At 43.7% G+C, this 27605-nt stretch overlaps 1 protein-coding gene across 1 annotated transcript; it reads left to right on the top strand.

The window, feature by feature from the left end:
- Nucleotides 1-2965: 2965 nt before the first annotated feature.
- Nucleotides 2966-6035, top strand: zfp36l1a (zinc finger protein 36, C3H type-like 1a). The gene is made up of 2 exons (XM_029494454.1): nucleotides 2966-3102; nucleotides 4366-6035. The coding sequence occupies exons 1-2, from the start codon at nucleotides 3052-3054 to the stop codon at nucleotides 5431-5433; spliced, it is 1119 nt and encodes a 372-aa protein (XP_029350314.1). The 5' UTR covers nucleotides 2966-3051; the 3' UTR covers nucleotides 5434-6035.
- Nucleotides 6036-27605: the final 21570 nt, after the last annotated feature.

Below are 27605 nucleotides of genomic sequence, written 5' to 3'. Positions count from 1 at the left end.
CAGGAGGCCAGAGAAAGGAGAAGAACTCTGCCCTCTGTTGTTCGCCAGGTTGAACTGAGCCAGGCTGTTGCTGTTAGAGCTGCCACAGCCAATTTGTTGTGTTTCTGTTTTTTTTTTTCCCATCTCTAGTTCAAATAGATAAAAATTTTGCATCCTCACATCCCACTTAAGCACTATCAGTGACCTCAACCCTCGTCCCCATCCTCCCCACTGAGGAAAGGTCACTGCAGACAACAGCGCAGGAGGCACGGATCAAACCATCCAGCAGAGGCTGAGCAGAGACTGACTGCAGCGCCTCCTGAGACTGATGGGCCCAATCCAGAGGAGCACAAATTCTCAAAAACAGACTCTCTGGACAGAGACGTCGTCTCTGTCAATAGCCAGTGGAAAATGCTGCTTCGGGAACTGAGACTTTGTTTGTTCCTTTTGTGCTTGTTGCTGTGGAAGTTAATGGAATGACTGGAAAGCTAAACTGCCGAAATATTAGGATACACGACTATACTGGGAGCTAAAACAATCAATCACATACTACGACTATACCAAACATTCCTTAGTTCTGGTCTCTCATTTGTGCAGGTTTGCTGCTTTTCTCTGAAATATGTGAAAGGAGATTGAAAATATTCGGACTGAACAAAAATAAAAGTCAATGAGCATGTGCAAACGTTTGCAGGGTACTGTGTCAAAGTTATGTCAGTTATGGGGGTTTATTGTGTGCATCTTTAAAACAGGAACACATCTGACATTTTCTCCTGAGAGAGCGGCCTGTTTTTTTTTTTTGGTCTTTATATTTTCACTTTGGCAGGAAACAGGTGCCTCCTCCTAAACCTGGAAGGATTACTGAGCCGCACATTATCAAGCGAGCATTATACATCTGAGAGTATCAAATGAAAACAACTGCAGTGCAGGAGAGGCTTCTTAAGGCCAAGGTCCATCAAAAAAAAAAAAAAAAAAAAAAACACAAGACATTTCCACCAGAGTCCGTGGCTTGTTGTTGAATTTTCAGCTATCCTGCTGACCTTCGGCAGTTCAAACCAGGTCTGAGTGTCTGCTGTGAAATTTCCAAGTCCTGACGTCACGGTCTGCTGTGCATCTACTGTTCTTAAATATTCTCTGCCTCTGATCTGATTCTCTTCAATGTGTGTTACATTGTGAGTCCTTTGTGGCATTTCACACCAGCTACCCATTTCTGCAATGCTGGGGAGCAAAAAAAAAAAAGAAAAGAAAATGTTTGGATTCCTCCTACTTCCCTGCTATAGTTTTCCCCCAGTGAGCAACAATTGATCTGATCCACTTAATCAATCAGTGGCAGGGCCTTTGAACTGCAGACGTGATTTCCAGCAAGTCTGTCATCCCACCCTGTCGTCTGTGAAAACACTCCAGGGGGAGATTACTCCACGCAGGCCTGGCTCGTAAAAAGTCTTTTTATGTTAAAACACACACCCTCGCTGCTCTCTTGCCTGGGTCCAAAATAACTCGTGTTTGCATATCAACTGCTCCTAAATGCAGAGGGAAGACAACGCCGTAGCTCTGAAAGGTCAGCTTGTTAAAAGGACTTTGTTTTGGAGAAGCAGGGCCGGCCTCGTATCTGGGCTTTTCTTTCTCCACCGAATTCAACATTTGAGTGCAAAAACAACTTCCCCTGCCTCTTCCACGGCTGCTAGCAGTGAGACAAAGCTCTCCACCCCCCCTGCGTGGCTCCTGTATAGGCAAAAAAGAGGAAGGGGAAAGGGAATGTTTTGCTTCTCTCTCCCCACCCCTCTTCCTTCACCTCCCTAGGGCAGTGCTGTGTAGTAATAAACGTCCCCCATAAATCTCCCCCCTCCTCCAACTCCAACTTTTTTTTTTTTTTTTTTTTTTTTGGAGTGAGTGTGTGTTGTTGTTAACAGCTTCTCTTCTTCTCCCTCTTCTCTCCCTTTCTTTCCCTTCTTCTCTTTACTATTTGCAACCCAACCCTGACACTGACTCCGCACATGGCCGATGGCTGCTCCGTCATGGATTTAGAAGGTGAGACGGGTGGGGGGGGGGGCGGACGGACGGACGGACGGACCACAATAGATTTGTATAGGTTTCACTCTCTGCAGCCTGCCTCGTTTACACGTCTCATTGTGACTGGCTGTGGTTGAATTCAGTGACATCACTTGTTGTATCAGGTTATCGCTCCCCTGATGAAATGACACATACATCCAAGCACACATTATATCATTACCTACTGGTAAAGTAGAGGAGAGGAAGTAAGAGAGAAGACAGGGAGAGGAATTTGGATGGGGGGGGGGGGTAACTGTGGTTGGGAAGGAGTTAAAAACCCCAGTCGCCTGAATTCACCGGAAAGTCCCACAAGTGACTTACAGTCCAGCAATTAAGAGTAAATTAATTACAGAGTAGTGGATGGTAGCTGAAACCCTGAGGATAGTGCAGCTCCTCTCAGTAAACAACCCCGTTTAAGCGCCAGATTTCTAGGAAGAAAATAAACGAAATAAAACTCAGACTTTTTTTTTTCCCTCTCCAACTTTTAAACTATTCATTTGCACGTGAAAACAAATATCCAGTATAGCTCATTCTAACAAGTCACTTTTTTTTTTTAAGTGTCTCATTCAAAACTTCTAAACTGATCCAACTCCAGCAAAAAAAGTAAATCTGAAAACTAATTTTCAGCTCAAATCAAAGTTTAGTCATTCAAAGTGCGCGTAGCAGAGGTAGTAACCTCAAACAAACTGTCAAACCGACGGGAGTTTGTCGCAAAGCAGAAGAAGAGGAAGAAGAAGAAGAAGAAGAAGAAGAAGAAAAAAAAAGTTAACAGAAAGTTGACGCCCAGCGCTTCAGGCTCCTCCTGCAAAAGGATTATAAAGCAAATGTCGGGGCTGGTTCAGGGCAGAGGGGGAGTTCTGCAGGGTCAAAAATACACAAGGAGCTGCGAATCACAACCGAAAGGCAGACGTGCGCAACTTTCCAGCAGTTTTCCTTTTTTTTTTTTTTTTTTTTTAAGTAAATTTTTTTTTTTTTTTTTTAATTTACACATAAACTTACTTCGACTTGAGTCCGGTCGCTGCAAAGATGACCACAGCCGTGGTGTCGCCTTTCTTCGACTTCGAAGTAATGAACAAGGTTAGTTTCTAAACTTTTTATGTATTTATGTATTTATTTATTTATTTGGGGCTGGGTGTGGAGGGGTGGTGGGGGGGGGGATAAGGTGTAAAGCCGGGGGGGGGTGGATTGTTTTTCCCCTTTCCTCTCTCCGTCTTTTCCAGCCTGATTTCTGTGGAGCTCTGTTAGCCGTGTTAGCTGCAGCTGTTAGCCGCTGTGGAGGAATGAGGAGCCGCATGCCCGCGGCCCAGCGCTCATGTGTCATTTATTATTATCATTTTTATTATTATTGTTGTTGTTGTTTGGTTCACGCACGTTGTGCCTCTTATCTCATTGACATCCCGGGCTGTTGTTGGCGTCATTTTTTTTTTTTAACATAAATATAGATGTATGTCTTAAAGTAAAAAACAAACAAACAAAACAGCTTGTTTGTTGTAAACTTCAGCGTTTTGCGCTTCAGCTATGTTTCTATGCTTCTTTTATTCCAGCAGCTGAGTTGAACTTTGGAGGCCGAGCGGCCGTTCAACTCGTTTCTCTAAATGAGGGCCAGTTTGCGCCACTTTTTTTTTTTTTTTTTTTAAACGCTCCGCACAAAAAGCGGCCACATGCTCGATAATCAGAGTCCACGTTAGTCCGGCTCAAACCTGCTGCTGATCCTTTTCTAAACACGATTTAAACCAACAACCCTCTTAAATGTTAAAACCTGATTGTCTGTTTGTTTTTATGCGAACTGCTCCGGCGAGGAAACATCCCTGCTATTCAAAATATCTGATTCTCGTTTAGGAGTAAGACTTCTGTCTTATTGGCTTTTAACACTTAAATAGTCATGTAAATCTGTGGCTGGCCGGTCATTTCCTTATGTGTATTGAAAAGCTTTTTTTTTTTTTTTTTTAAACTCACCCCCCCCCCCCCCCCTCTTGTTATTCAACAGGATGCTTGGCCACTTTCATTATCTTTCAAATGATGCAGCCTCTTTGTAGCCACTAGCAGTCAGTCCACTGGCCTCATGTGCTGCTGCTCCATTTACTGAACAGGCTCACATTCCTACCCGGGGCAACCTGCCAAACCAGCTGCTGTTCTATAGGCCTGTATCCGCTCATGTTGTCAGAGCCAAAAAGGACAGTCATGCAAGAGGAGGCTGTGGACCCCCTCCCTCCTCCTCCTCCTCCTCTCCAGCCCACCAGCTCCTTTGGCCATGTTGACTGTCAGTTTTTGAGAATATCTGTCTATAGTGCTTGTACTAATGTGCTTTTTTTTTTCTGTCCTCCTTTTGTGTTTTTGCAGAACAACAAACTGCTCAGCTATAACAACAACCTGGGTGCCCCCCATCCCATGTCTGTCCCTTGCACTGGCACCAACATGCCCATCTCCAGCCCCACCGGAGCCCTGCTGGACAGGAAAGCGGTGGGATCACCGTCGGTGGGAGGCGTGTACCAGCGGAGGCACTCTGTCAGCAGCACAAAGTTCAGCCAGAACCAGTTTCTGAACAGCCTGAAGGCAGCGGACAACTCCTCACTCATCTCAGGGGTTGGCAATGCCAGCAACAACAAGGAGAACCGCCTGCGGGATCGCTCCTTCTCTGAGACAGGTGAGAGGCTCATCCACAAGTGCCTGGGCCCAGCAAGCCCCACCGGCGGCAGCAGCCAAGTGAACTCCAGCAGATACAAGACGGAGCTTTGCAGGCCCTTTGAGGAGAACGGTTCCTGCAAATATGGAGACAAATGCCAGTTTGCTCATGGAATCCATGAACTGCGCAGCCTGAGCCGCCACCCCAAATACAAAACTGAGCTGTGCCGCACCTTCCACACCATCGGTTTCTGCCCTTATGGGCCTCGCTGCCATTTCATCCACAACGCTGAGGAGCGCCGTGGACCTCCCCAGCAGTCCTCCCCTCTAAATCCTTCCAACAAGATGGAGAGGCCTCGACTGCAGCACAGCTACAGCTTTGCAGGCTTCTCCAACTCAGCTGGGCTGAGAGACAGCCCCACCTCGGTCACCCCTCCACCCACATTATTCCCAGATGAAGTCCCCGACTGGCCAAGCAGTAACCCGTTCACCTACTCCAGCCAGGAGCTGGCCAACCTGTTTGGACCCAGCCTCAGTGGTGGTCCTGTGGGCACAGAGCCGAACACCCCTGCACCCCCCTCTCCAACAAGCACACCTTACTATTTCAGACCCATGTTGGAGTCCCCTCAGATGTTCGAGTCTCCATCCAGCCCTCGTGACTCTCTGTCAGACCAAGAGGGCTACCAGAGCAGCTGTGGAGGCAGCCTGAGCGGCTCTGAGTCCCCCACCCTTGACACCACCCGCCGCCTTCCCATCTTCAGCCGCCTCTCCATCTCTGACGACTAAACTGCATTCACCCACCATTGACTTTAAGTTTGACGACACAAAGAACACGGCACTCCCCTCTACCTCTGCCTGTCTCCTAAAGCCTCCCTGTCTTCCCTCACTCAACACACCGTGTTAGTTTATTGTTAGCATAATGAGGATGTAGTCATTAAGGGAACTAAAATGATTGTTTCATTCCTATTAATCCATACAGAAAGTTTTAAAACGTAACCCACCATTTGTCATCGTGCCAAAAAGGAAAGGAAATTGAACAATGAAAATCACAAGAACAAGAATCGACTGTTTTGCCAAGTGCCACTTGTTTTTTTTTGTTTTGTTTTGTTTTTCTTTTTTTCTATCTTCATTTGTTCTTGAATGTGTAGCAGTACAAGTGGCCTTGGAAAGGGGAGTGCATTGCACTAGCCCCCAGCCTACCCCCGCCTCCCTTGTTCTCCCCCTCCCTGAAGATACCACTTCTCCTGATATAGCTAGAGGGTGCTCACTAACGTAACTGTAGACCTACCACAACTGTTTTTACAGACTGAGTTAAGACAAAAAGGTGAAAAGAAAAAGAAAAAAAAAAAACAGCTTAAAAAAACAAAACAAAAAAAAAACACAGACCCTGACAAGATATGAATAGTTTTTAACAAAGAAAAAGTGCCTGGGGTGGTTTCTGCATGTGTTTAGGGTGAATGGACTACTGTTGGTTTTTGCCCCCCCCCCCCCCCCCCCCCCCCCCGCCCCCCATCACTGTTCTTCTCCTAGCCCCGTCTTATGTAATTGTGGACTGGGTGAGTCTGCAGGAAGGACTTTGAACTGGAAATTGGTTATGCCTCCCTCCCTCCCTCCCTCCTTCTGAATTTTCTCCTCCTGTTGCTGGTCACTGGCTTTTTTCTTTTCTTTTTTTTTTTTTTTTTTTTTTTTTTTTTCTTTTTGGGAAGGAAGTCTTGATATCAAACTGATCATTAAACCTGTAAGACTTTGTCCCGCTTCTCAACCCTGCCTCCCTCCCTTCATCCTCGCCGATCTGGGGAATTCCAGCATTCCCATGGTGCAGTTGGACATCCTGCAACTTGACAAGATTGGATCTCCAAGCTATTTTACTTCACTTCTCTACTTTAAAGCCTGCTCCAAGGAGCATTCTCTGTACTCATTGCATCCCTTTTGCTTTCTTTGATAATTATTTTTTATTAATGTTATTACGGTTATTATTATTTGAAAAAAAAAAAAACTTTCCAAACAGAAGGTTTTCTTGTCACTGCTTATTTAACTTATCAGAACATATTTATTGGTGATCATATGCATTTTTTTTGTTAATTTTGTTTTGTATTTATCTGGATAATGAACAATAGAATATATTTTCTTTTATGTTAAATTATGATCTTCCATATTAATCTAAAGATTGTGAAGACGTTTTTGTCAGTTTTCCTTTTTTCACAGTTTAATATATTGTACTTCAATGACTTCTGCAACTACACTTTGTCAAAATGAAACTTAATTTAAAGCAAAAAAAAATGCAAAAAAAGATGTTTTGCGTTTTGATTATTTATTGTACTTTTTTTTTTTTTTTTTTTTTTTTTGGCCTTTACTCCCTCTTATTGGACTGCAATTCCATCTAAACTAGATTTGATTGTCATTCCTGATGCACCCCAGCCCCACCCCCTCACACTTTACAAATAATCTGACAATAACAGTCGCTAACTGTTATTATGTTGATTTCAAGTTGTGTTTTTGTTTCTGATCTTGCCCTGACTTTGAAGAGAAGTATTCACGCAGTTCTCGGGTTGACGGTAGAATTAGAGGGCTGTTAAATGTTACTGGTATTGAAAGAGTCTCCAAGTTAGAAGACTGGTTGCGTCTCCTTATAACAAGCAACAGCTGTGACCAAATGGGTTGAGGAAAGTTTAGTTTTTCTTTTAATTTGATTGGATGCTTGATGCACTTGCTTGGCCCCTGCCCCCCCCCCCCCCCCCCCCCCCCCCCCCCCCCCTTCTTGACCATTGGAAGTGCCTCACTTAATACATTCCAGGTAGCTAAGGCATCTCTAGCCTTTTATATTTGATAATGGAGGACAATGAATTTTTTTAAGTTACTCGTTCCGTGTTGCCTTCATGTGTTTGGAAGAGGTGAACAGATTCTGACACAAAGAAAGTAAAACTGTTGAATGTACTTTTTTCAGCCATGTTTTTTTTTCCCCACTACAGTAATTTCTGAGTTTATATGATAACTTTTTTTTTCTTTTTTTTTTTTTCTCTTTGTAAGTATTGATTGCAGTTAAGTCAATAAACCCCATATTTTTGGAAATGTAAAACTGTGTGAATTGCATACATGGGTTGTTATGAGAAATCAGAAACATTTAGATGCACCAATGCATTCACAGCACACATAATACAAAATAAGAAATACTGGAGTTAAAAAGGATCAAAATTATCCTCTCATGGGAAGATTAAACTTAAAAAATGGTCCTAATTCAATTCAGTCCAACTTCAATCCTAACATTTCATGTGAACTTATTTGTGGGTGGCATCAGAAGGGCTATTTCAACAGTTCCATAATGAAAGCCTACAGGAACCTGAGTTGTTTTGAAAAGTAGCTGTGTCAAAGTTCTTAACCAGAGGCTTTCAGACTCAGTTGCACACCATCAAGCCGCTTAGAGATCTGAAAAAACAAGCTTTTAGTTTTCTTGAGGCAAAGTAATCCAGCACTAGTTCAAATATTCACAAACACTGCAACCAGGAATCTGTAGGAGCTAATAAAGTATCCCTTTAATACTATCCATTTGTCTAAACGTTAAACACTGGGCTCAAGTTGTAGCACTAAACTCACAGACTCCATCAACAACAGACGTCACTATCAGACCTTGAATATAATTCAAATAAAAGGACAGACAAACATATTTGAAAGTAAAATAAAAATGGAACTACAAAAGGCCTGCTGCCTGTGTTTCTGTCAGACATCATGCAGAATAAAAGGAGTTTCACAGTGGTGGAAGTTGATTGGTAGGCTGCACAGACACCAGTCAGGGGTATTGACCTGGGGATGATCAAACTCAGATTGAGCAGCTTTGGTTACGCAAAGACACATAACTCCTGGTTTCAGCAGGAATATTGATCTGGGAGCTGGACAGAATCAATATTCCTTCTTTATTCCAAGAATAAAAAAGCCTGATATGCCGAGGTTATGACCTGACCAGTGGTCCTGGGGTTACATGTGATCTGATCGATTAGCGTGTGAGGACATTCCCGGACACACAAGGGATAAACAGTTGAATAATAGATTGTTATGACTATCAAACCATCCAACTCAGCTCCCTTATGTGGTCTCTTTAATGTATTTTTACAAAATAAACAGAGATAAGAATCTTCCAGGCCATTTATACAAACAGAGTGGTATTTGATTCCAGGAACAACAACTGTAGCCTTCCCTTTATAGTCTCCACTCAACATCCACGCTCCTTCTCCTTTCCCCTGCTCTCTGGACACTTCCGTCTGTCCATGTTTATATTCTCTCAGATTGCAAAAAGCAGCCAGAACAGGAACTCCCTTCCCTCTATACAATGGTGGGTGCTGACCTGTCACAGCTGACCCACGGAGGCCCCCTTGTTGCTTAATTCCAGAGAACCTGGATCTGGTACATTCACGTCTCGTTCCTTTATTCCCACAAACCACCCCCCAGCCCTCCAGCCCCATCTTTGAAACAAGTAACTTTCCCGCTGAGAGTCTGACTTTCCTTCAGGGGGCCAGTGTAACTTCAATTCCATACAAATAAGTTAATGGGAAACAACCTGAAATCAGAACTTTTATTTTCAATATTCACAGGTGGTTATGACTCGTTTTTGGATGATGACTCACAACCTCATCTTGTTTCAATCTGCGTCACACTTTTTTTTTTTTAAAGGAGCAACAACCCCCTCCCCTCAAAAAAAAAAATAAAAAATTAAAAACCCCTTACTTGAGTAGTCAAAAACCAATCAGTACTCACATTGAACTGCAAATTGTGTAAATTTAAAGCTTGAATCAACAGCAAACTTAACTGCACATACCAAAATACGACAGCTCACACAAGTGCAGATTATGTAGCTTTGAAATGCTATCGCTCCGATTCCTGCTTACTGCTGTGGCCAATCTGAACATCTTAAGATTTACGTATAGGCATGATTTTATTGAGGACCACAGCTATGAAACACCATCAAATACAATGGATTGTTTTATTCTGTGTGTCTGTGATCGCTATTGACAGCTTTTTACGTAACAACATCCTCCCAAATCCCAAAGTCTACTGGGATATCACAATCATAACATAGAGTATATTTGCATGTCTCTGACTGTTACAAATATATATATATGGAACTCTTCGCTCATATGGTGTATCATATGTGGAAGTGTATGACAACAGCAGGGTGAAAGGTTACTACTGTTCAACATTTTAGGTTTTAAAACATTTAAAAGAGGAGAAAGTACATCCCAAACTAAACCAGGTGAGTGTGGCCTGTGTGCACCTTCTGTTCTAGTTTGAGCATTTCAGAAGAACTTGCTCTGCAAGGAGTGTGAGGGACATGAAAGAGAACTGTTTCCTGTTTGTGCGGTGTGCGAATAGAAGCACCTTGAGATGAGAAGCACCAGGAAGTGGTTTTCTGAACCTTTCAGCTGCAGGTCTGAAGGTGGCGGAGGGTAGAGTAGGGGTGGTTGTGTCGGTGTCATCTGCTCTTTGATATGTGGCAAGAAGAGAGAAAGAGAGGGAGAGGAAAAACTTTCCTTATTTCATCACATTTTAAAGCAGGCTACTTTCCAATATGGAAACGTTGCTGTGACATAGATCAAGCTAGCGGTTCATTCATTGCTTCCTGCACAACAGGATAAAGGAGGTTTGTAGTTTTACTCTGAGTGCTCAATCATCCACCTTTAACCTGAGGGGTTGGGCAAGAGAATACGACAGCATGTACACTTTGTAAGTGTGTTATCAGAAGCAAGTTTGCCTCTTTGTTTGACAGAGAGCAGTATTGGATGTGCTAACTCTGCTCTTTACCTTATCTGCGCTCACAGCTGAGAGCATGGCAACTGCGGCGCTGCATGCATGCATGTGTCTGCATCGTCTGCACCGTGACAAGTGACGTGGGAGGGGAAATGAATCACCAAACAAGGGCTCAGGTCAACAATGAGTGATGGGGCTAGGTGAGAGGGCAGTCACAGGCTTCTTTTGTCTGTAGAAAAGCAGACAGACACAACTGGCCTCCTTTAGACACACACCAAACTCAGAAACATCCACCCAGCTGCAACTGCATGTTTAACGGCAGGGGAGGGATTAGATGCTGCTCAAGCTTAAAGAAATAGTTCGTTCACTCTTTTTCTGGGATGCGTGCGGCTGTCATGTGTCTTGTGAAGCAACAGATACCGCCTGGTTAGCTCAGATTAAATAGTTCCCCCGTAAAACAGGCAATTTCTAAGTTTTACACTTAAAAAAAAAAAAAGAGCCAGCCTACTTCCTGTCTCCACTTTTTCTAACCAGCTGCTGGTCACAACTGCAAATTGACTATACACAGCTGTATCAAGCTTTTCATCTAACTTTCACAAGGCGAGAAGCTTTATCTCTATTTGTTCTCCTGAACCAAACCAGTAGATTTCTGTGATTCAGCCTTTCTTTTAGCACGATTAGTGATTTCAGTTGGTGACAGTCTACTTGAAGGAGGAAGTCAAATTCGTGACATTTACCGCCTTTCACAGTTTTTCTCAGTTGGTACAGGTTCAACGTCTAACACTTACTTCGATGAAACATGAGTCAGTCACGCTGATCAAATCTTTGACCCTGCGGTCTCAGGAGAGACACTCATAACCTGGCCACTATTGCCAGAGGTCGCTTTTTGCTTATGTATAGCGAAAGTGCACCTTTCTCTTTCGCCTGCACTCACCTTTTAACTCTGCTGCTCTGTGGTTGATGTGCCAGAGACTTCACACGTGGAATTGTGGGGGAGTTACAGTCTTGTTTTCACAAATATTGAAATTCTTAACTTAATTATGGGGATGTGTTTTATAATTTGTGTTAACAAGGGGCCTTCTCATCTCGTCTCTAATCCCTTCCTGACTGCTATCAACCTGCAGAGTACAATGCATATTTCACTGTTTGGGAAGTTCGCCTTCTGAATACAAAACAATACAGATTACTGCGATGTCTCCACTTTCATTTGCTTGTTTATAATTTCACCTTTAGAACAGAATATAATTAGATATGCCTAAAGCTACTCCAGTGCAGCTGGTATACAGGAGCTTACTCACTATCAACAACGTTGGTAATGTCCCATTTTCAACCTCTCAGTTTCCCAAACATACTTGCTTCTGCGTAATCACAGATTTCAGACAAAATCTCATCTGATGATCATGCTTTAGCAGTAAACTGTCAGGCTTTGCAGTTAGCGTTTTAGTTATCGTGTTGCTCTAATCTCAGAATATGTAACGCTGCACTTCATGCAGTCGTGCAATTTTAACTGAAGGCTTTATCTTTGTAGGTCTATGGCCATATGTGTCACAGTGAGACTGATTGCAGATCAACAAAGACAACAGTCTCAACCACACCCTGATCCTGTGCGTTTAACTCCACAGCCCCATTATCCGGGCAACTGAGACTATGACACACTGCTTGCTAAGTAATGACATTAGCTCTGCCAGGATCCAGTGTCTCATGTGCCTTTCTTGCCTCTGGCGAAATGACAACCCCTGACCTGTAGAAGAAAAGAAGAGAAAACACATATGTGCTGAGCAGAGGAGCGGAGCGGTGAGGAGGCTTCAGAGGAGAGCGCCGGTGATGGCCGTCTGACAGGTTGTGGAAACACACCCTTCCACTCCTTAGTGTGACAGAAAAACAAACACAGAACCACTAAAGTCTTACTGAGCCTCGCACTAATGGACAAGCGATGACTTCCCAAACGAGAAGGGCCGAGGACCGGCCAATGGGAGATCCTGTCCCAAACCTGACACTGTTGTGCTTCAGTTTTCTGGTCCACTGGGCCGAGTGAGTCACCCCTTCAGCTCACCTGAGTGCTGGGCCACTTAGCTCTTCCTGTCTCATGACTCCCACCATTCTGGCCTGATGGGAGGAAAGCGGCCTCCATTAGCAGAGCAACACCTGCTCAGTATTTTTGACTTATTTGCAAAATAAATCTGGTTTATTGGGGTTATTAGGGTCACGATTGAGCTTTTTTCCATCATTGGGGCCAGTTATCAGAAAAGTATGCGTCACTGTCGAGTTATGGGAGCATGCCAGCATCTGTAAAACACAATGTCAAAGTCCCAAGCTGTTTTTTATGACCCCTCAATACATGGTCATCTCTGCTTGCCACCATTCATTGAACAGTGATAATCAATGTATCATTTTAGATAAACGCAAATGTATCTCATAAAGAAAATTTGACCAGGATTTATCTTTTGCTCATTTCCTAACTCGTACATAGTCTCGTAACCCCCGCCGGGGCTTAGACTTCTATGCCAACCCTTAAAAACACTTTGGCTGGGCATAAAACCCAAATGAACCAACCTGAAATGTCAGTAAGCGCTAAAGAGAAACTGTGTGCGCGTAGCTATGACAAGTAAGGCAGGTCAAAGATGACGTCTTTTTTTTTTTTTTTTTTTTTTTTTTTGGTTAATTTTACAATTAACTGTTTTGGGAAGTGGTTTGTTTGACCTTCAAAAGAATAAATATGAAAATATGTTGTCTAAATTGTGGAAAGACACATCGTGCGTTGCGGCACATGGCATACACATATGAGACGACACGGTTTGCCAATAGCTCTTATTTCCGACTCTCCGTCTGATGCATGAATGAGGTTAGCTTAAATTCACTGAACCATGCTAAAGCTAAAAACAGCACGTTTCCTTACACATGATTCTCAGTTTTGTTTTGCAGCATCTGTTTCCTCCGGTTGTGGTGGCGCTGGAAAACAACCACCTCTCTCGCTTCTTAAATGTAGTTTTCAGTTTCTCACCAGATTACTACAGATTTTTCTGACCTCAGTGCTCCCACACATACACAGACACACACATTAAATTCCTAGTAATAAATATACTTCTACACTTTATCCGGCTACAGAAGATGCATTGGACCATGACATGCTTTTACAACAGACTATCCAGCTGCTCTGAGTCATTCAGGCCTTGCACAGGCATAAACAGACAAAGATGACATCAGTGATAGTTTTACAGGAAGTCCTTGCTCCGTCTTCTATCAAAGCCAAGTCTGTGATGTGCAAAGATGATCATCTTGTATCTGTGATCTAATGCTCAACTCAGTCACATGAAGTTGGTGAGGAACAAAAAAAGTAATGAAACGATGTAGATTTGATAAAAATACAGGCGAAAAGAATAAATGTGGGAGCTTGAGAAATAAAGAGAAGGAAGAGAAAGTGAGACACAGAGGAGAAGTGGACTTAAGTCACTGTAGTGCTAATATAACCCTGGCTGTATCATTTTGTTGTTTGAGTTGTAAACAAGCCCTGGATATCTGGCCTTGAGAGGTTAGGGAATAGTTAAAAGTGAACTCTGTATCTCTCTCTCTCTCTCTTTGTGTGTATTTCACAATGATCTGCTGGCTGAGGCTCAGAGAGATGAAGATAAGAACTGACTGTGAGAAACCACAGATCTCACACCCACTCACCGGGACACAGCACATTGACACGCTGGGCCGTGCACACTGGAGGAACACACAGTGCACACGCTCCGGCTCATATGTGGGCCTGAACACACGGGGCAGTGTCATCAAAAAAGGCACGGTTTAACGGTTGACACTGGGTTCCCTCAGGGTCGTGCGTGGGGCTCCTCGCATTAGAGGAATTTAGTTGTAAAAACACAACACAGATTGTTTGGAAGAGTCTGACTCTGGCTCCTTAGATTTCTCAAGGCAAGTCTTAAATCGAGATAAGGCCCCAGCCTGAAACACGTCAAGCTCGCTCCTGTCCTGCACTCGCCCTTGAGGCTCACCTGCTAACCTGCTGCGACATGCACTCACGCAGGTAGGCAGGAAAAAAGGATTAGAGCGCAACTTTACATTAAAGCCTTGAGTAATGGCGGTGTCAGGATATTACTAAATCAACAATTACAAGCTCAGAGCGCCACTTCAATCTGAGATTTGTAAACTTTATCAGCAGGTGACAGACATTTGACATAAAGTAAGATCATTATAATGAGACTCGGGATTTCAGAGTTCAGAGCCGAGTTGAGGACTTGAGAGTTTGAGCTTGAATGTTTGAACGTAAAGAAAAGACAAATTCAAAAGCAATAATTCACATCCTTGTTAAGTTCAGGGTACTCTGCCCTATTTTGGCTTAACTTATGTGAGAAAACTCTGGATTGACAATGCTGAGTAGGTTTTTCATGATTCACTTCAGGACTGACTGTAGTATTTTACCACATTACAATGATGATAATAGTTTCAGTGCTCCTTGGCAGTCTGTATCCAAAGACACCTGGTAAAAGCAAAGGCAACAGCAGACACTTCACATCCTCTATCTCCACCCATTTTTCAGATTTACTTTTAATGTGTCTGAGTAATAAAAAGCAAACAAAGCGTACGTCCATCATGTGGTTCCATATTCTTAGTCGTGTTGCATAACAGTGTCTTCAAAGTCACAATATTACAGTTGTTCTTTTACTGTTACAAAGACGAATAAAACTATAAAACACACCTCAGTTCAGTTTAATACACTGCAGTTGTGTTGCCGCAGCCTCACTTGCTCTGGTATAATCACTAACTAGCTTGTGGCAGCTAATTTCAGTGGACTTAGACCAGACAGTAAGTGACACAGTTACCGACTGTGCTCGTGCTACTGTCTCACTGTGTTTTAGCATTTAGTACAGAAGAACGGTGTATGGATGTTTAATCACACATGATTTAGAGCCACCAGCTAGTTCTTCACATTGTAGGCAATGAACTCGCTCTTCTTCATAGCAGCTAGCGTCGTGGATTGGAGATGTGTGTTTGGACCTCACTTGGTAAAACACAAATATGTTTTCCGAAAGAGCACAGTGGATTGATGAATCAATTTAATCAAAATAACTTGTGGCTATTTGCTAATTCTTACCACGGTCATATATTCTGTTTCTAATTAAGTCAGTGTGATTTTAAAGCAGCTGACTCCACAGCAGCCTTAAACGGTGATCCTATTTGCCACCATTTACTCCTGAAAGACTTCCAATTCGCTTATTGAGACGTGACTTGGATTTGCCTTCAAGGATTTCAAGCTGAAGACTTGCATTGACAAGACTTTACACGGAGAAGCCCCGACACGCTTTAAAAACAACTCGTATTGGATCTGCATCTGCCCAAGAAAAAGCCTAAACCACCTACACAATAGCTCAGTGCTGGGAAACAATAAATTTGCTCTCAGAGGGAAACTCATCTGGGTTTTCCACTCTGAGAATCAGGCATCATTGTTATCGGAGCCACGGAATAACAGTCGAAAAGGGGAACATGATGTGTGAGGGCAGGCTGAGGCCCAGAGGAAGGCCGCAGCACAATGTGAGGCAGAGGAGATCTCTGTAAATCACAGCCCTTAACTGATTCCCCACCTGTGTCCACTGTCTTCCCAGAAACACAGAGTCACACAAACAGCTGCCCTGCTCTGGAAAACCATCACGTCCACGATACCCAGGCGCAGAGTCACACAGTCAAAAGGGGATTTGGATATCAGGCGACTGCAATGTGTAGAACAAAATACGCCTTCAAGGGAGAAACTGTTGCTTTTGGGCATGACGCTCCACAGTGGCGCACATTCAGCTGTACAAATTTGTGCTTTTCACACAAGCGATCAAACAACGCAGCCATAAATTAAATTAGAAGGCTCTTAATAATTTCCAGTTTTCAATCTTAAAAGGGTATTGTGGTCCCGGCCAAACCGAGAACCTGAAATAAATTAACGTCATCCCAAAACCATCATCATGTTAACAGTAAGACAGTGCCCTGCAGATTTATAGTATTTCAAAGTAAAAGGTCGTCATTGTTTCGAGAGCTGACACATCAAGTGATCAAATATGCGAGTGTGTGTTTGGATGTGTACATGTCGGCTCCATATGTAAACACATCCAAATGTGTATGAGCATACAAACACATATGTGTATGAGCATGTGTGCCGGGGGGCGGGGGGGGGCGGGGGTTATTTACTCAGGCAGCCTCTCAAAAAGTGTTTCCTGGCTGGCTCCCACTTCCTGCCCTTGCGCCTGGAGCAGCAGCCTGTCTAGTCAGCCACCTCGGGCTGACAGGGAGACCACATGCTAAAAGACTTATTGGCCTACTTTAGAAGACCTATGGGAGAGAGAGGGGGACTGTGGACCTGCTCTGGGTGGGGCTGGGACTGTTTTGAAGGGAGATTGTTGGGGGGTGGGGTGGGGAGTGAGTCTTGTGAGGTGGGGAGGGTGTTGGAGTTTTTTTTTTTTTTTTTAAATAAAGCACTCAGCTTCCCTCCCCTCTCTCTGCCTGCTCTTTCTCTGAGTGCTTACAGCTGCAGGGATGGAGAAGGTGGGGGGGGGGTGGAGGGAGGGGTCGGGGGGGACAGCGGAACAGAGCGAACAGGCTCTGCATAGAGAAGGCCCTTCATGAAGTCACATCTGGACCTTTCCCAGAGAACTCAATGGAGCGGAGAGGCTAATGAAAGTCTTAAGTTATGTAATTGAGCTCTTCCATGCGCACCAGACGGCAATGTTGGCTTGATCCGCGGCACAGGATGTTAGCAAAAAAAACCTACGTACCTTTATGTCCCTCACAAAGGTCTGACATCTCGGATGGGCTCGTGTTGCTACTGTCATGTCTCTAACAGCTCGCTAACACAGAATGGGGATATACTGGAGCTCCAGGCCCATACATGGAATCATTTCAGTGAGAGACTTGGCCTGTGAGGCATAACAAACAGGGTTTGGCATTTACTGCTACTAAAAGGCCTACTTAGGTTGATTGGCCTGTGTTGTTTTGCTGCAGTTAGGCTTCCACTGTCCGGCAGCAGTGGAAAATCACTGGAGAATTATGAACATTAAGCACAACACATGATTAAATGTGGTGTACAATGATTCGTTTTGAACCTCGTTCAAAGTGTAAACCATTCTAATGTAATTTCGAGCCTTACAGTTTATGACAAACATATGTCCACTGGTGTATTGTTATGTTTAGCACTGACATGAGCTGAGAGGCTGTAAAATGAGCTGCCTGGCTGGTTTTGAGTGGGAGAGGAAAAGAAAGACCCGCACTGTAGGATTACATGGTGAGAGGTGGCGTGTTGAATGGTGGGAAAACAACACATGTATATATTGCATGCATGGACACAAACAAGCATGTAGTCATGTATATGCATACACAAGTGTGTGTGTGTATGTGTGCGCGCGCACGCGTGTGTCCATATGTGTGGGACAACTGTGGGATGGGTGTAGGTTGTGACCACAATCAGATCAAATATGTTCTCCAGTGTCAGCTCCAGCTTTGATTTAGCGTCCGCGGCCCAAGGGAGAAGAAAGGGAAGCAGAAGAAGCAGAGGAGATGCTCCTGAAATGAACACCTTGGCAAAACCTGCCGCTGTATAAAGTGTCAGCGCTGGGCCCCATCGGTGGCGCCGTGCCAAACCCAGAGCCACCATCACCTCCACCGCCATCACCACCACACCGCTGGGCCTTCCATTAACAAAGGAGAGGAATAACAGTGACGGACGGAGGGGAAGATGGGCCAGAGCGACGATACATTACCTGCCAATTAGATGGAGGGCGGAGGCAGGGAGGGGAAATGCAGGCCATATGGGAGGCTATGTGATAGGCTACCTAACCCAAGGGGCCCACAACTCTCACATCAACGCTCCTCACTAGACCTGTTTGAAGTCTTACATAATGCTGAGACGATAACCCTCTTCTCCCTCTCTAACCACAGTGTTTCCAAAACCCCACCCCGCCCCCTCCTCACCCTCCTCCTCCTCCTCCCCTCTTGCCCTCCGCTTTCCACTCTGAGACCACAACCACAAAGACAGGCCTGGGCCAAGACAAACACAGCCCAGAATCAAATCAATTTTGAGAAGTTATGGCACAACTATTACAGCTTAACACGCTGCTGACAAGCCACATGACACGCCACCCCCCCAATCCGCCTCATGTGTGTGAAAAACGAAGGCCGTCAGGTCAGGTCTGTAACACAAGTGATCAGACACGCAAGAGACATAACATCACTTGCCACTGACAAAGTCCTTTTTAATGCGTCCTTTATATAACATGCATTAGTAATCCCGATGACTGCTCCTTGGAAGTCGCTCAGTGGAATCGAGCATACCATGACACAGATCTCTAACACCAAATCATTACAGGGTCTTTCCTTGTGTTTTCCAACACCCGAGAAGTGAATTTTCCAAACATTTCCTTTCGGATGGCAGCCCAAGTTTTGCATTATTTCAATTAAGTAGGAGCAAAAAAAATATATGAATAGTTTGGGAAATGCACGGCTTGGCCAAGAGTTAGATGAAGAGATCAAAACCATTCCCCTTCTGGGTTATGAGGCCAGCAGCCAGTTAGCTTAGCATAAAGACAGGAAACAGGGGGAAAGTGCTAGCATGTCTCAACAAAGTCAGCCTGATCCAACGGCAAAAGTCACCTGATATTTTCTGACTCTCTACACACTTCCTGACATAGCCCCATCTATTTCACACATTTCAATGGCTGTATGGATGACATAAAATTTGAGCTGCAGAGGTGCTGTTAGGCCAATTGATCGAATCAGATGAGCTCCTCTGTATCGATACAGCGTATCCAGCTGGCTGTAGTTTGATCCACAGTGAACAGATATCACAGTGGTATTGCCACAATTGGCTCTTTGCAAAATAAGCAAACAAGTGTATTTCCCCGAAATACCAAACTGCAGCTCTTCCGCTGGCTCAGCCTGGCTAGTCTGCGTGAGCGTCTCGTGGCCAGGTCAAGTCAGAAACAGGAGGGCCAGCGGCAGCTCGATGGAATCACTGACTCACCAGCCAGGAGCCTCAACTCAAGTCTGCCCCCTCACAGCTGGCTCATATTGGACGGGGGTATTAAGGAAAAAATGTTTTATTTCAAAAAACACCTTTCTTGTTACCACACAAAGTACAACACAACTAAAAGAAAGTTGTGAGAAAACTTGACCACACTCCAGAGGAATAAATCTCACACCTCACACAAACAAGCCCTAGAAAGAAAAACTCACACAGAGACGGAGCAACAGACAAACAGAGAGAAAGCTCTATCATTAACGTGGTTGGACCCCTGAGAGACTGCTGGTTTCATCATAAGCCTCTTATTAGACGACTCTCCTCGGAGAACTTGTGGTCTAATCTTATAAAACTCTGCACACCAGCTCCCTGCGCGCTCTACCACCGACTTATTGGTCACAGCTCTGTTTTTGGTGCTTCACTGTGCTACATGGACTTACGTTGTAGTCTGACTTGAAAAAAAGAAAAGTCACTTTGATTGATCTCTGTCTGAATTATGGTGCAAAAGCACAGGGCAAAGAGGTGTTGAGGTGTTGTTAGGGTAACAGTTTTTTTTTTTTTTTTCCCCGGTGCTGTTGCTGAAAGCTCAAACCTTACAACCCGATCATATGCACAGGGCCCAGCCTACACAGCAGAGTGAAGTCGTGGCTACACAAAGCAGAAATACATCTTAACACGTCCCTTTGTACTAATTTGGATGTAAATTCTGTGGTTTCAAGTCAGAGGTCTCCAGTTTTAGCTCTATGTTGGACCTCCAGCATGCTGCTTTTTATTTAACCAGGTAATTTTACCACAAAAGAGAGATGAATCACTCGAGCATCGTTGCTGTTGTATCTTTCTTTTTTTCTAAACTTACAAGGGGACACAGGAAGCAGCAGTGATAAAGGAAGTCAGAGAATAACAACAACAACAACAGTAACTGTGGTAAAAAGGGCAGCTCAGAAAATATGAAAATCTAACCGCCTGCCTCAAAAGTTTCAGATCCTCTAGAAAAAGCAAACAAACTGTTTGCAAATGTTGATGTTAGCATCACGATGTAAATAAAGACAAAGAAGCAAAGCATAGAAGGAAATTGCACCAAGCACTATTTATATCTTATATCTATGATGTTTAGGATGTTTTGACATTTGATCTGACAAGGCTGAACCCTGTACTGTTGAAACTGTCCTTTTCAATGTTATAAGCAACAAAATTATATTGTGTCAGGCAGGAGGGTAAAAGCTACAAATGGCTGCTAAAACGTTATCTTCTGTGATTTGTGTTAGCTCAGCTGTAGGCTTCAGATCAAACTCTGCAAAAAAATAAAAAATTTAAATAAAAAAAAAAAAAAAGCTGAATTGTTCTCCAGCCAAAGTTACTGTCCTGCTTGTGTCCCTGTACCACCTACATCCCATGTGTTCCCTCCCCAGGCCAGGATTTGGTGTGAATCTGAGCTTCAGCAGCTGTGTCCAGGGCTGCAGGGACGTCTTGGTCTCTAGGCCAAGTTCCATGTCCGCTCTGATTATAGCACCAGAACAATGTGAGCCATTGTGGCGCAGTGAGTGTAGAGCCTCTGCAGTTTTCTCCATCAAATCTCTCAAATGCTCTCGTTCACACACACACACACACACACACACACACACACGGAGAAGAGTGCTGTAATAGAATATAGCATTAGGTGAACCACATGAAGGCAAAAATGTACAATGTGTTTTGGTTTTTTTGTGTGTTTTTTTTTTTTTTGAGCGAGCATGAAATATGGTTGACTGGGTCCCTTGTGCTCAGGCAGCCTGCCAAGACTTGAACCAGGCAGTTGAAATCCATCACAGACACACACACACACACACACACACACACACACACACACACAGTTGCATACACTTTCTCACTGCTGGAGACCTCAGGCCACAGGGGAAGAACAATCTGACATGCCACACAGCGAGGCTCTCTGCAATTACACTGTCACTTTATCACACTCCAAACTTCTCTCTTTCCATTTCTCTCTCTCTCTCTCACTCACACTCACACACACACACACACACACACACACACACACACAGACATACACCCAAACAAACACACAAAGGTGTAATCACTCACAAACACACTGCCAAACTCAAAACTGCTATTATCTGTCATTAAGGACACACACACTGTCAGAAACACAATTCGCAGCCCCATATTCTACATAAGCAAACAGTCAGCTTACAGTCAGTGAGTTCCTGAGAAGTTCAGTAACACATGAACACTCCTGCAAAAATGATGATAAAACGTTATAAATAGAGTGTTATGCTGGTCCTGTCCCTCCAGGGGAAAACTGGGAGGATCAGTCATAACCTCTGCGACCCGTGACCTTTAACCCTTTACCCTGGGGGTTCAGTGGACATGCTGAGAGTCAATGATGTCCAGAGGGGTACACACAAGTATTCGCTTTTATATGGTGTGCGCTCATGTTCCCCCCTTCACCCCAACTTCCTGGAACACGTCTTGAGTTCCACTGTCCGACGTCTGTTCCCACTTCAAAATGCAAGCCGATGCATCCAAGAACACTTCAACACATGTTTACAAGCACACAGTGAGGATGCATGGATGTAAAAAAAAAAAACAAACCAAAAAAAAAAAAAAACAACCAGCGTACGCTGCCGGTGTAGCCTTATGTTTACTGACAAGTCACTAGGAGACGGTTTAAAACCAAGACAGCAGAGCAAACAGACACAGAGACAGTGAACGTTTGGGTGTTCAGCAGCTTCTTCACCGCAAATGTAGATTATAATCTGTAATATGCAATCAATGCCAGTGATCATAGCATAATTACTGATTTGTTGATGTATTTCTGTTTGACTAGCTGTTAATGTGCTCTTTAGTCAAAATATATTTACTTCAAAGAATATTTATTTATTTATTGAGTTAGATGAAATATGGATACCTTTCTGATGTTATGTTGCTTAGCTTAGCTGAGCTGCTTATCAATGCAACGTCTCCGCCATGTGCCCGACATTGCCACAGCAACAGCAACAACAACAACAACAACAGGTCATTGGCTAAAGGTGCTAGCGACTTGTTTTGTCAACTTTGGAAATATTTTAAATGTAAAATTATTTCCGTGGACAACAATCACACACACAAAATACCCCATTAAATAAAAAGCAAATGTGATTTAATGCTTCCAGGCTGTTTCCCCCCATCATGGATGGATTGTTGAACGGGCCCAGTGAGCATAAGACCAGAGAGGCAGTTGGCAAACAGTGGGCAACTGTGTGTCATAATGATAACCTTTTTTTTTCATTCATTGAGTTGTTTTCATTTTAAATAAAGTCACATTGTAAATGTACAGTGTGATGTATATAGAGTAGGTTCGTGGGACAAAGACCACTCAATAGATTGTGTTTTTGGTGTATCAGGTAAACAACTCTGTTGTGACTGAGACTTTCAGGATCCTATTTTCACTAAGTTAGAGGCTTAACACCCAGATATTTAGATTCGTTATTTGAAATCAATTCCTCACTGTAGCGAGAACACTTAATCCAAGGTGACTAAATGCAGCTGAGGTCCAGTAAAGGCTGCGGATGCTTTGCTCGTTGGTTTCGTGACCATCAACTCCCCCGCTCTGTCAAAACAAACTCTTAGTAGAATGTAAGCAAAGCAGGAGTAAAGAGAAAAGTCAAAAGCAGACGTCAGGAACGATAAACAGATGCAATTCAACGTGACATCGCTTCTTGTGTAGTGGGATGAGTAAACACGCAGACACAAACAGCCCGAGTTAAGATGAATCAACTTGCAAAGAGGAGCTAAAACAAGGTGTGAACACCCTCCGAATGCAACGTAGGAGTGTGTGTGAAAGAACATTGTGTTCACAACTTGAAGACAGACAGTGTGTCAAGGCTGCTATCTTTCTCTCTTTGTGTGTGTGTACAGTTTCCAACCTTGACACCACTGATGGTGCTGTACTCTGTAGCCCGACTCCCTCACACCGTGTTTTCCACATAAACATTTCACTGATCTGGGCTCTGAAATAGCATAAAAGGAAGTGACTGTGGGCTGAACCTGCCTGTGGGGGTGTTCTCCACGACAGCACCTCAGATCAGTGTCTCCTTTCACTCTTCTGATCTTTGTAGCTGCCATCAAAGACACCAGAGCTGTTTGCCTGAGCCCGAGATGAGCCCAGCCCTGCCTGCAGTGCACATACACCCTGAGCTATTTCTTTTCCCCTGAAAAAGGTAGTTTGGTTTCAGACAGGCTGCTACAGGCCTGCATCTGTGATCAGGACGGGGAGACACAGAGAGACTCCTGCCTGTGTGCATGCGTGTGTGTGTGTGTGTGTGTTTGCAGAGTGAAACAGATTCGGTAGAGAAGGGCAGACAGGTTGCTGCATGCTGCTGTCTTCTGCTGTAAAATAAGCTTTATATAACAGCTTTTGGAACAGGGGAGCACGACACGGAACGATGCTCCGCGCAAATACAGTAATATCAAATGCTAAAAGAATAGATTAATAGTGCATGCCAAATAAAAACAAGTGTACAAACCACCACCAGACACACAAACTACATTCATACGCAACAATATTGAGACTGAAAAGTTGTGAGAAGCTTGGTGACATGACTTGTCAGGCTTGTCTGACACGCTAACACTCAGTCATAACAGATGGTTTGTTTTTGGGTTTTTTTGTCTTTTTGCAAAGATTTATTGAATAAGGAAATAAAACTTTTAAACCAACTAGCTATGTGTGCTGTAGATTCTTGTCTTACTGCTGCCTGTAAATCATGCTTTCTTTTTTTTTTTTTTACGTTGAGGTGAAATAAAAATGGAGGCGGCAACACAGCTATTATAGCATCATTGACAGAAATTTGTAGCTTTTTGGGACTTTGAATACTGCGGTAAAGGTATTCAAAGCCATCATACATGTTTCTTCTTACAACAGACCAATCTCGGAGGAAATGACTGCCTCACACAGTAAATCACAGTCGTTAAGCCCCAGTGATTTACAGTCAGGGATCTGGAACAATGGCTTTGAAAGACTCAATGGAAACATGGATGAGTTTCCTGGTTGCATGAGTCTTATCAGTAAAATGAGTGAAAGAATTCTTGACAACTTTCACACGATGAGTCACGGGTACAACACAAAGTCACCTCCCCTCTCGACACTGACAAAACAACCTCGCTACGAACCCTACTTATTGTAGTGGCTGTCTGGGAATTTTCAATCAGTCTCACAAGATCTTCCTCGGCAGTGCGACTTTCTATTTTTCTGAGCACTATAAGAGTTTTTGTTTTTTTTTTTAATCTATTTTGGATAAATATGAGTATTAAATTTCATTCTTGGCCAAGGAAACAGTTAAATTAATTTAGCAGACGAGCTGGAGCTTCTTATCATATCATACAATCAACACAGAAGAGAAAAATGTAAATTTGAATCTATATGAACGGATTGTGCGGTAAACAGATTAATGGGATTAATCTGAACAAGACTGGAACATTTTTAGACTTTAGAAACAACTTGGAATCTTTGTAACCTAATATTAATTAAATACTGTGAAGGTAAACGCTTACTCCCACAATCTGTGCTTGTCTATCTTGATGGAATTGCACAAGGCAGTCTTGCATCAGACACCCTGTGACAGCGTTGCTAAGAGTAGATGGAAGTGATTGCAGTTCATGCCTCAGGTCCTCTCTGTGCGGCGGGAGTGCACGCAGACAGGACCAGACTTGCTGACACTCATGCACAAGAACACAGTGATTACTTTAATGCCCATTAAATAGCACAGGGGATTGTAAAGGTTTTATGTATATATGGATTTATGTTCAATGCAATCATGCTTTTCAAGGAGCTTCATCTCCCACACAGAGCTGCCTCAAGTGGTTTCAAAAGTTCAAGTACACACCAGCGGGCATCGACCTATATACATCAGGTGTTCCACTTGGAGCCATTCAGCCAACCATTTATTGGCGTGTCTTTTCATCAGTAGATACGAATCTTGGGCTAATCCTGGTTTTAAGTCCAGAAGCACACTTAAGTTATTCATAACCACAACCACATATATGCACACGTCAACTGCCTCATTGATTTCACTATGTTCCAAAATAACCCCACTTTGATTTTGACTTGTGAAAACACATACATTTGACTAGCACCTTTATAAAAAGCCAACAACGAGGCAAAAAAAAAGAAAAGAAGAAGAAGAGCAGCTTCAATTTCCACTTTCACTTATTCACTCAATCAACCAAGAAGACATGATTCACTCCAGCAGTAGCTCCAAGACGCTGAATTAGCTGATCTCTGTTTTATCCCTAAGAGGATGAAGATAACTCAATCCATGACGAAGCTGTGCAATCACAGAAACATGCCGGCCACCGCTTCCTTTATTGTCACATTATAGAAAAATCTATCAGCAGGTAAAAGGCTGCTATGCATTTAGACGAGGAGGAGCCTCCAGCCGGTTCTCCAGGCAAACATGTTCCAGCTGGGAGATTGTAAAAGCTTGTCACATATGAACTGATTGCTAAAATAACAGTTTCCATACCCATAGGATCCCATTGTACCAGGTGTGTGTGTGTGTTGTATGTCTATCTGATGTCTAAATATTTTCATTCAGGATGGAGGGGTTTTGAGGAGAGAAAGAGTGACCCCCCCCCGCCCCCCTCCCCTCCTCCCCAACCATTTCTACAGCCCTTTCCAGTTCCTTACCGTAAATGTGTGGTTAACCAGAAAAAGCTGCTGGTGGGGGCAGAGCAAATCTTGAGGGAAGTGCACTTTGAGAAATCCTGTTTTTTGGTGACGCTGAAGCCATTGTGGAATTGTTTAGGTTGAACTCGTGACTTGGCCGCAGATGTGATGTTTATTACGATTAAGTTTTTGTGCGTTTGTGTCGCAGGCAAAACACACACACACACACACACACACACGTCGCCTTCTGTGGCCGTACACCAGCCCACAAGCCAGAAGTCGACCTCCCTGAGCGAGACAGTAGAAGGGAGCAAGAAAAAGGGAGCGAGAGAAAGAGACAGAGTAGGAGGAGAGAGATGGAAGGCCAAAGGACGAGGCCGTGAATGAAAGAAACAGATATTGAGAGAGGAGAGAATGACAGAAACAGCACGAGAGCGAGAGAGCAGAGAGGAGAAGGAGGAGGAGGAGGAGGAGGAGGGAGTGACTGAGCATTGCTTTTCAAGAGCAGGGAGAACAAAGGCTCCTTTGTGTGCAGTGCTGAGAGAGTGAAGTGGAGCCAGGGCTTAGGGAGTGTTTAACAGTGTACACCGACTGCATTCCTGCAATGTGATTACAAGACGCTTTTAATTTATACTCAGGAAATGGACTTAACTCTTCCCTCTCCGTGCATTCCCCTACTCTCTACCTGTCTCTGTTTTCTTTCTCGCTGCGTTTCTTTCAGGGGTTTAATGAGCTCAGCTGAACCCCGTCAGCTTAAATTGTACAGTATGTGTGCCATTTTTGAGTCTGTACTGTAAAGTTCCTCTTGTTGCTCGCTGGCCTGCCTGGCCAACCATTACAAACTCACACAGCTGAGCCAAGTATTGCTGAAACATGCACTATTAATGGAAACTGACGATGGAAGTCCAGTATTCATCCTCCTTTTAGCTCAGTTTTAGTCTCCTCCGTCTTTTACTCCAATCAAGCTGAACAGGTAATGTATGGGGGATTTCTCAAAGTTCCTTTTTTTTTTCTTTTTTTTTTACACGTAATTTCGTTTATGTAAAAGTTGCAGGTTGTGAGATGTGGAGTCGGATGGTATTAATTTTATGTGGGTTTGTCTCTACAGGCAACACAACCTAAAATATTGGTCACTTCAGCGTTAAAGTAAAAAAAATATTATAGTTTCCAGCTTTCACTTTCTAACTAATTAAAGAAACTATTTTTGCTGCTGCTCAAAAAAAACAAATAACATTTTTGTCTCCCAGCATCCTAACTGCGGGGGGGGGGGGGTTGTCTGGAGGATCTGGAGGCCGAGGTCAGGGCATCAGGACGCCAACCTCTGGCCTTTTTCTGCTTGAAAAAAAAAACAACTTGGTGTATGTCTGGAAGTGATCATCGCAGCTGCTTGTTATCAGGAGGAAACATCTGATCTCAGATCATCGGTCCCCCTCCTCCTCGTCCTCCCAGCGGTGGACGGTTAATCCATCTACGACGCAGGATGGAAAGATACAGAAAATCATTCATTCCCTCTGCCCTCAGACTTTAACAACGTTAAAAGATAAGCTACCAAACAGCAGAATTTCCCTCCAGGGGCTAATAAATATTTCT

Source organism: Echeneis naucrates, chromosome 22 (assembly GCF_900963305.1).
Source record: "Echeneis naucrates chromosome 22, fEcheNa1.1, whole genome shotgun sequence".
Taxonomy (NCBI): domain Eukaryota; kingdom Metazoa; phylum Chordata; class Actinopteri; order Carangiformes; family Echeneidae; genus Echeneis; species Echeneis naucrates.
The sequence above is the reverse complement of the archived record's forward strand: the minus strand, read 5'-3'. Positions and strand labels throughout refer to the sequence as shown.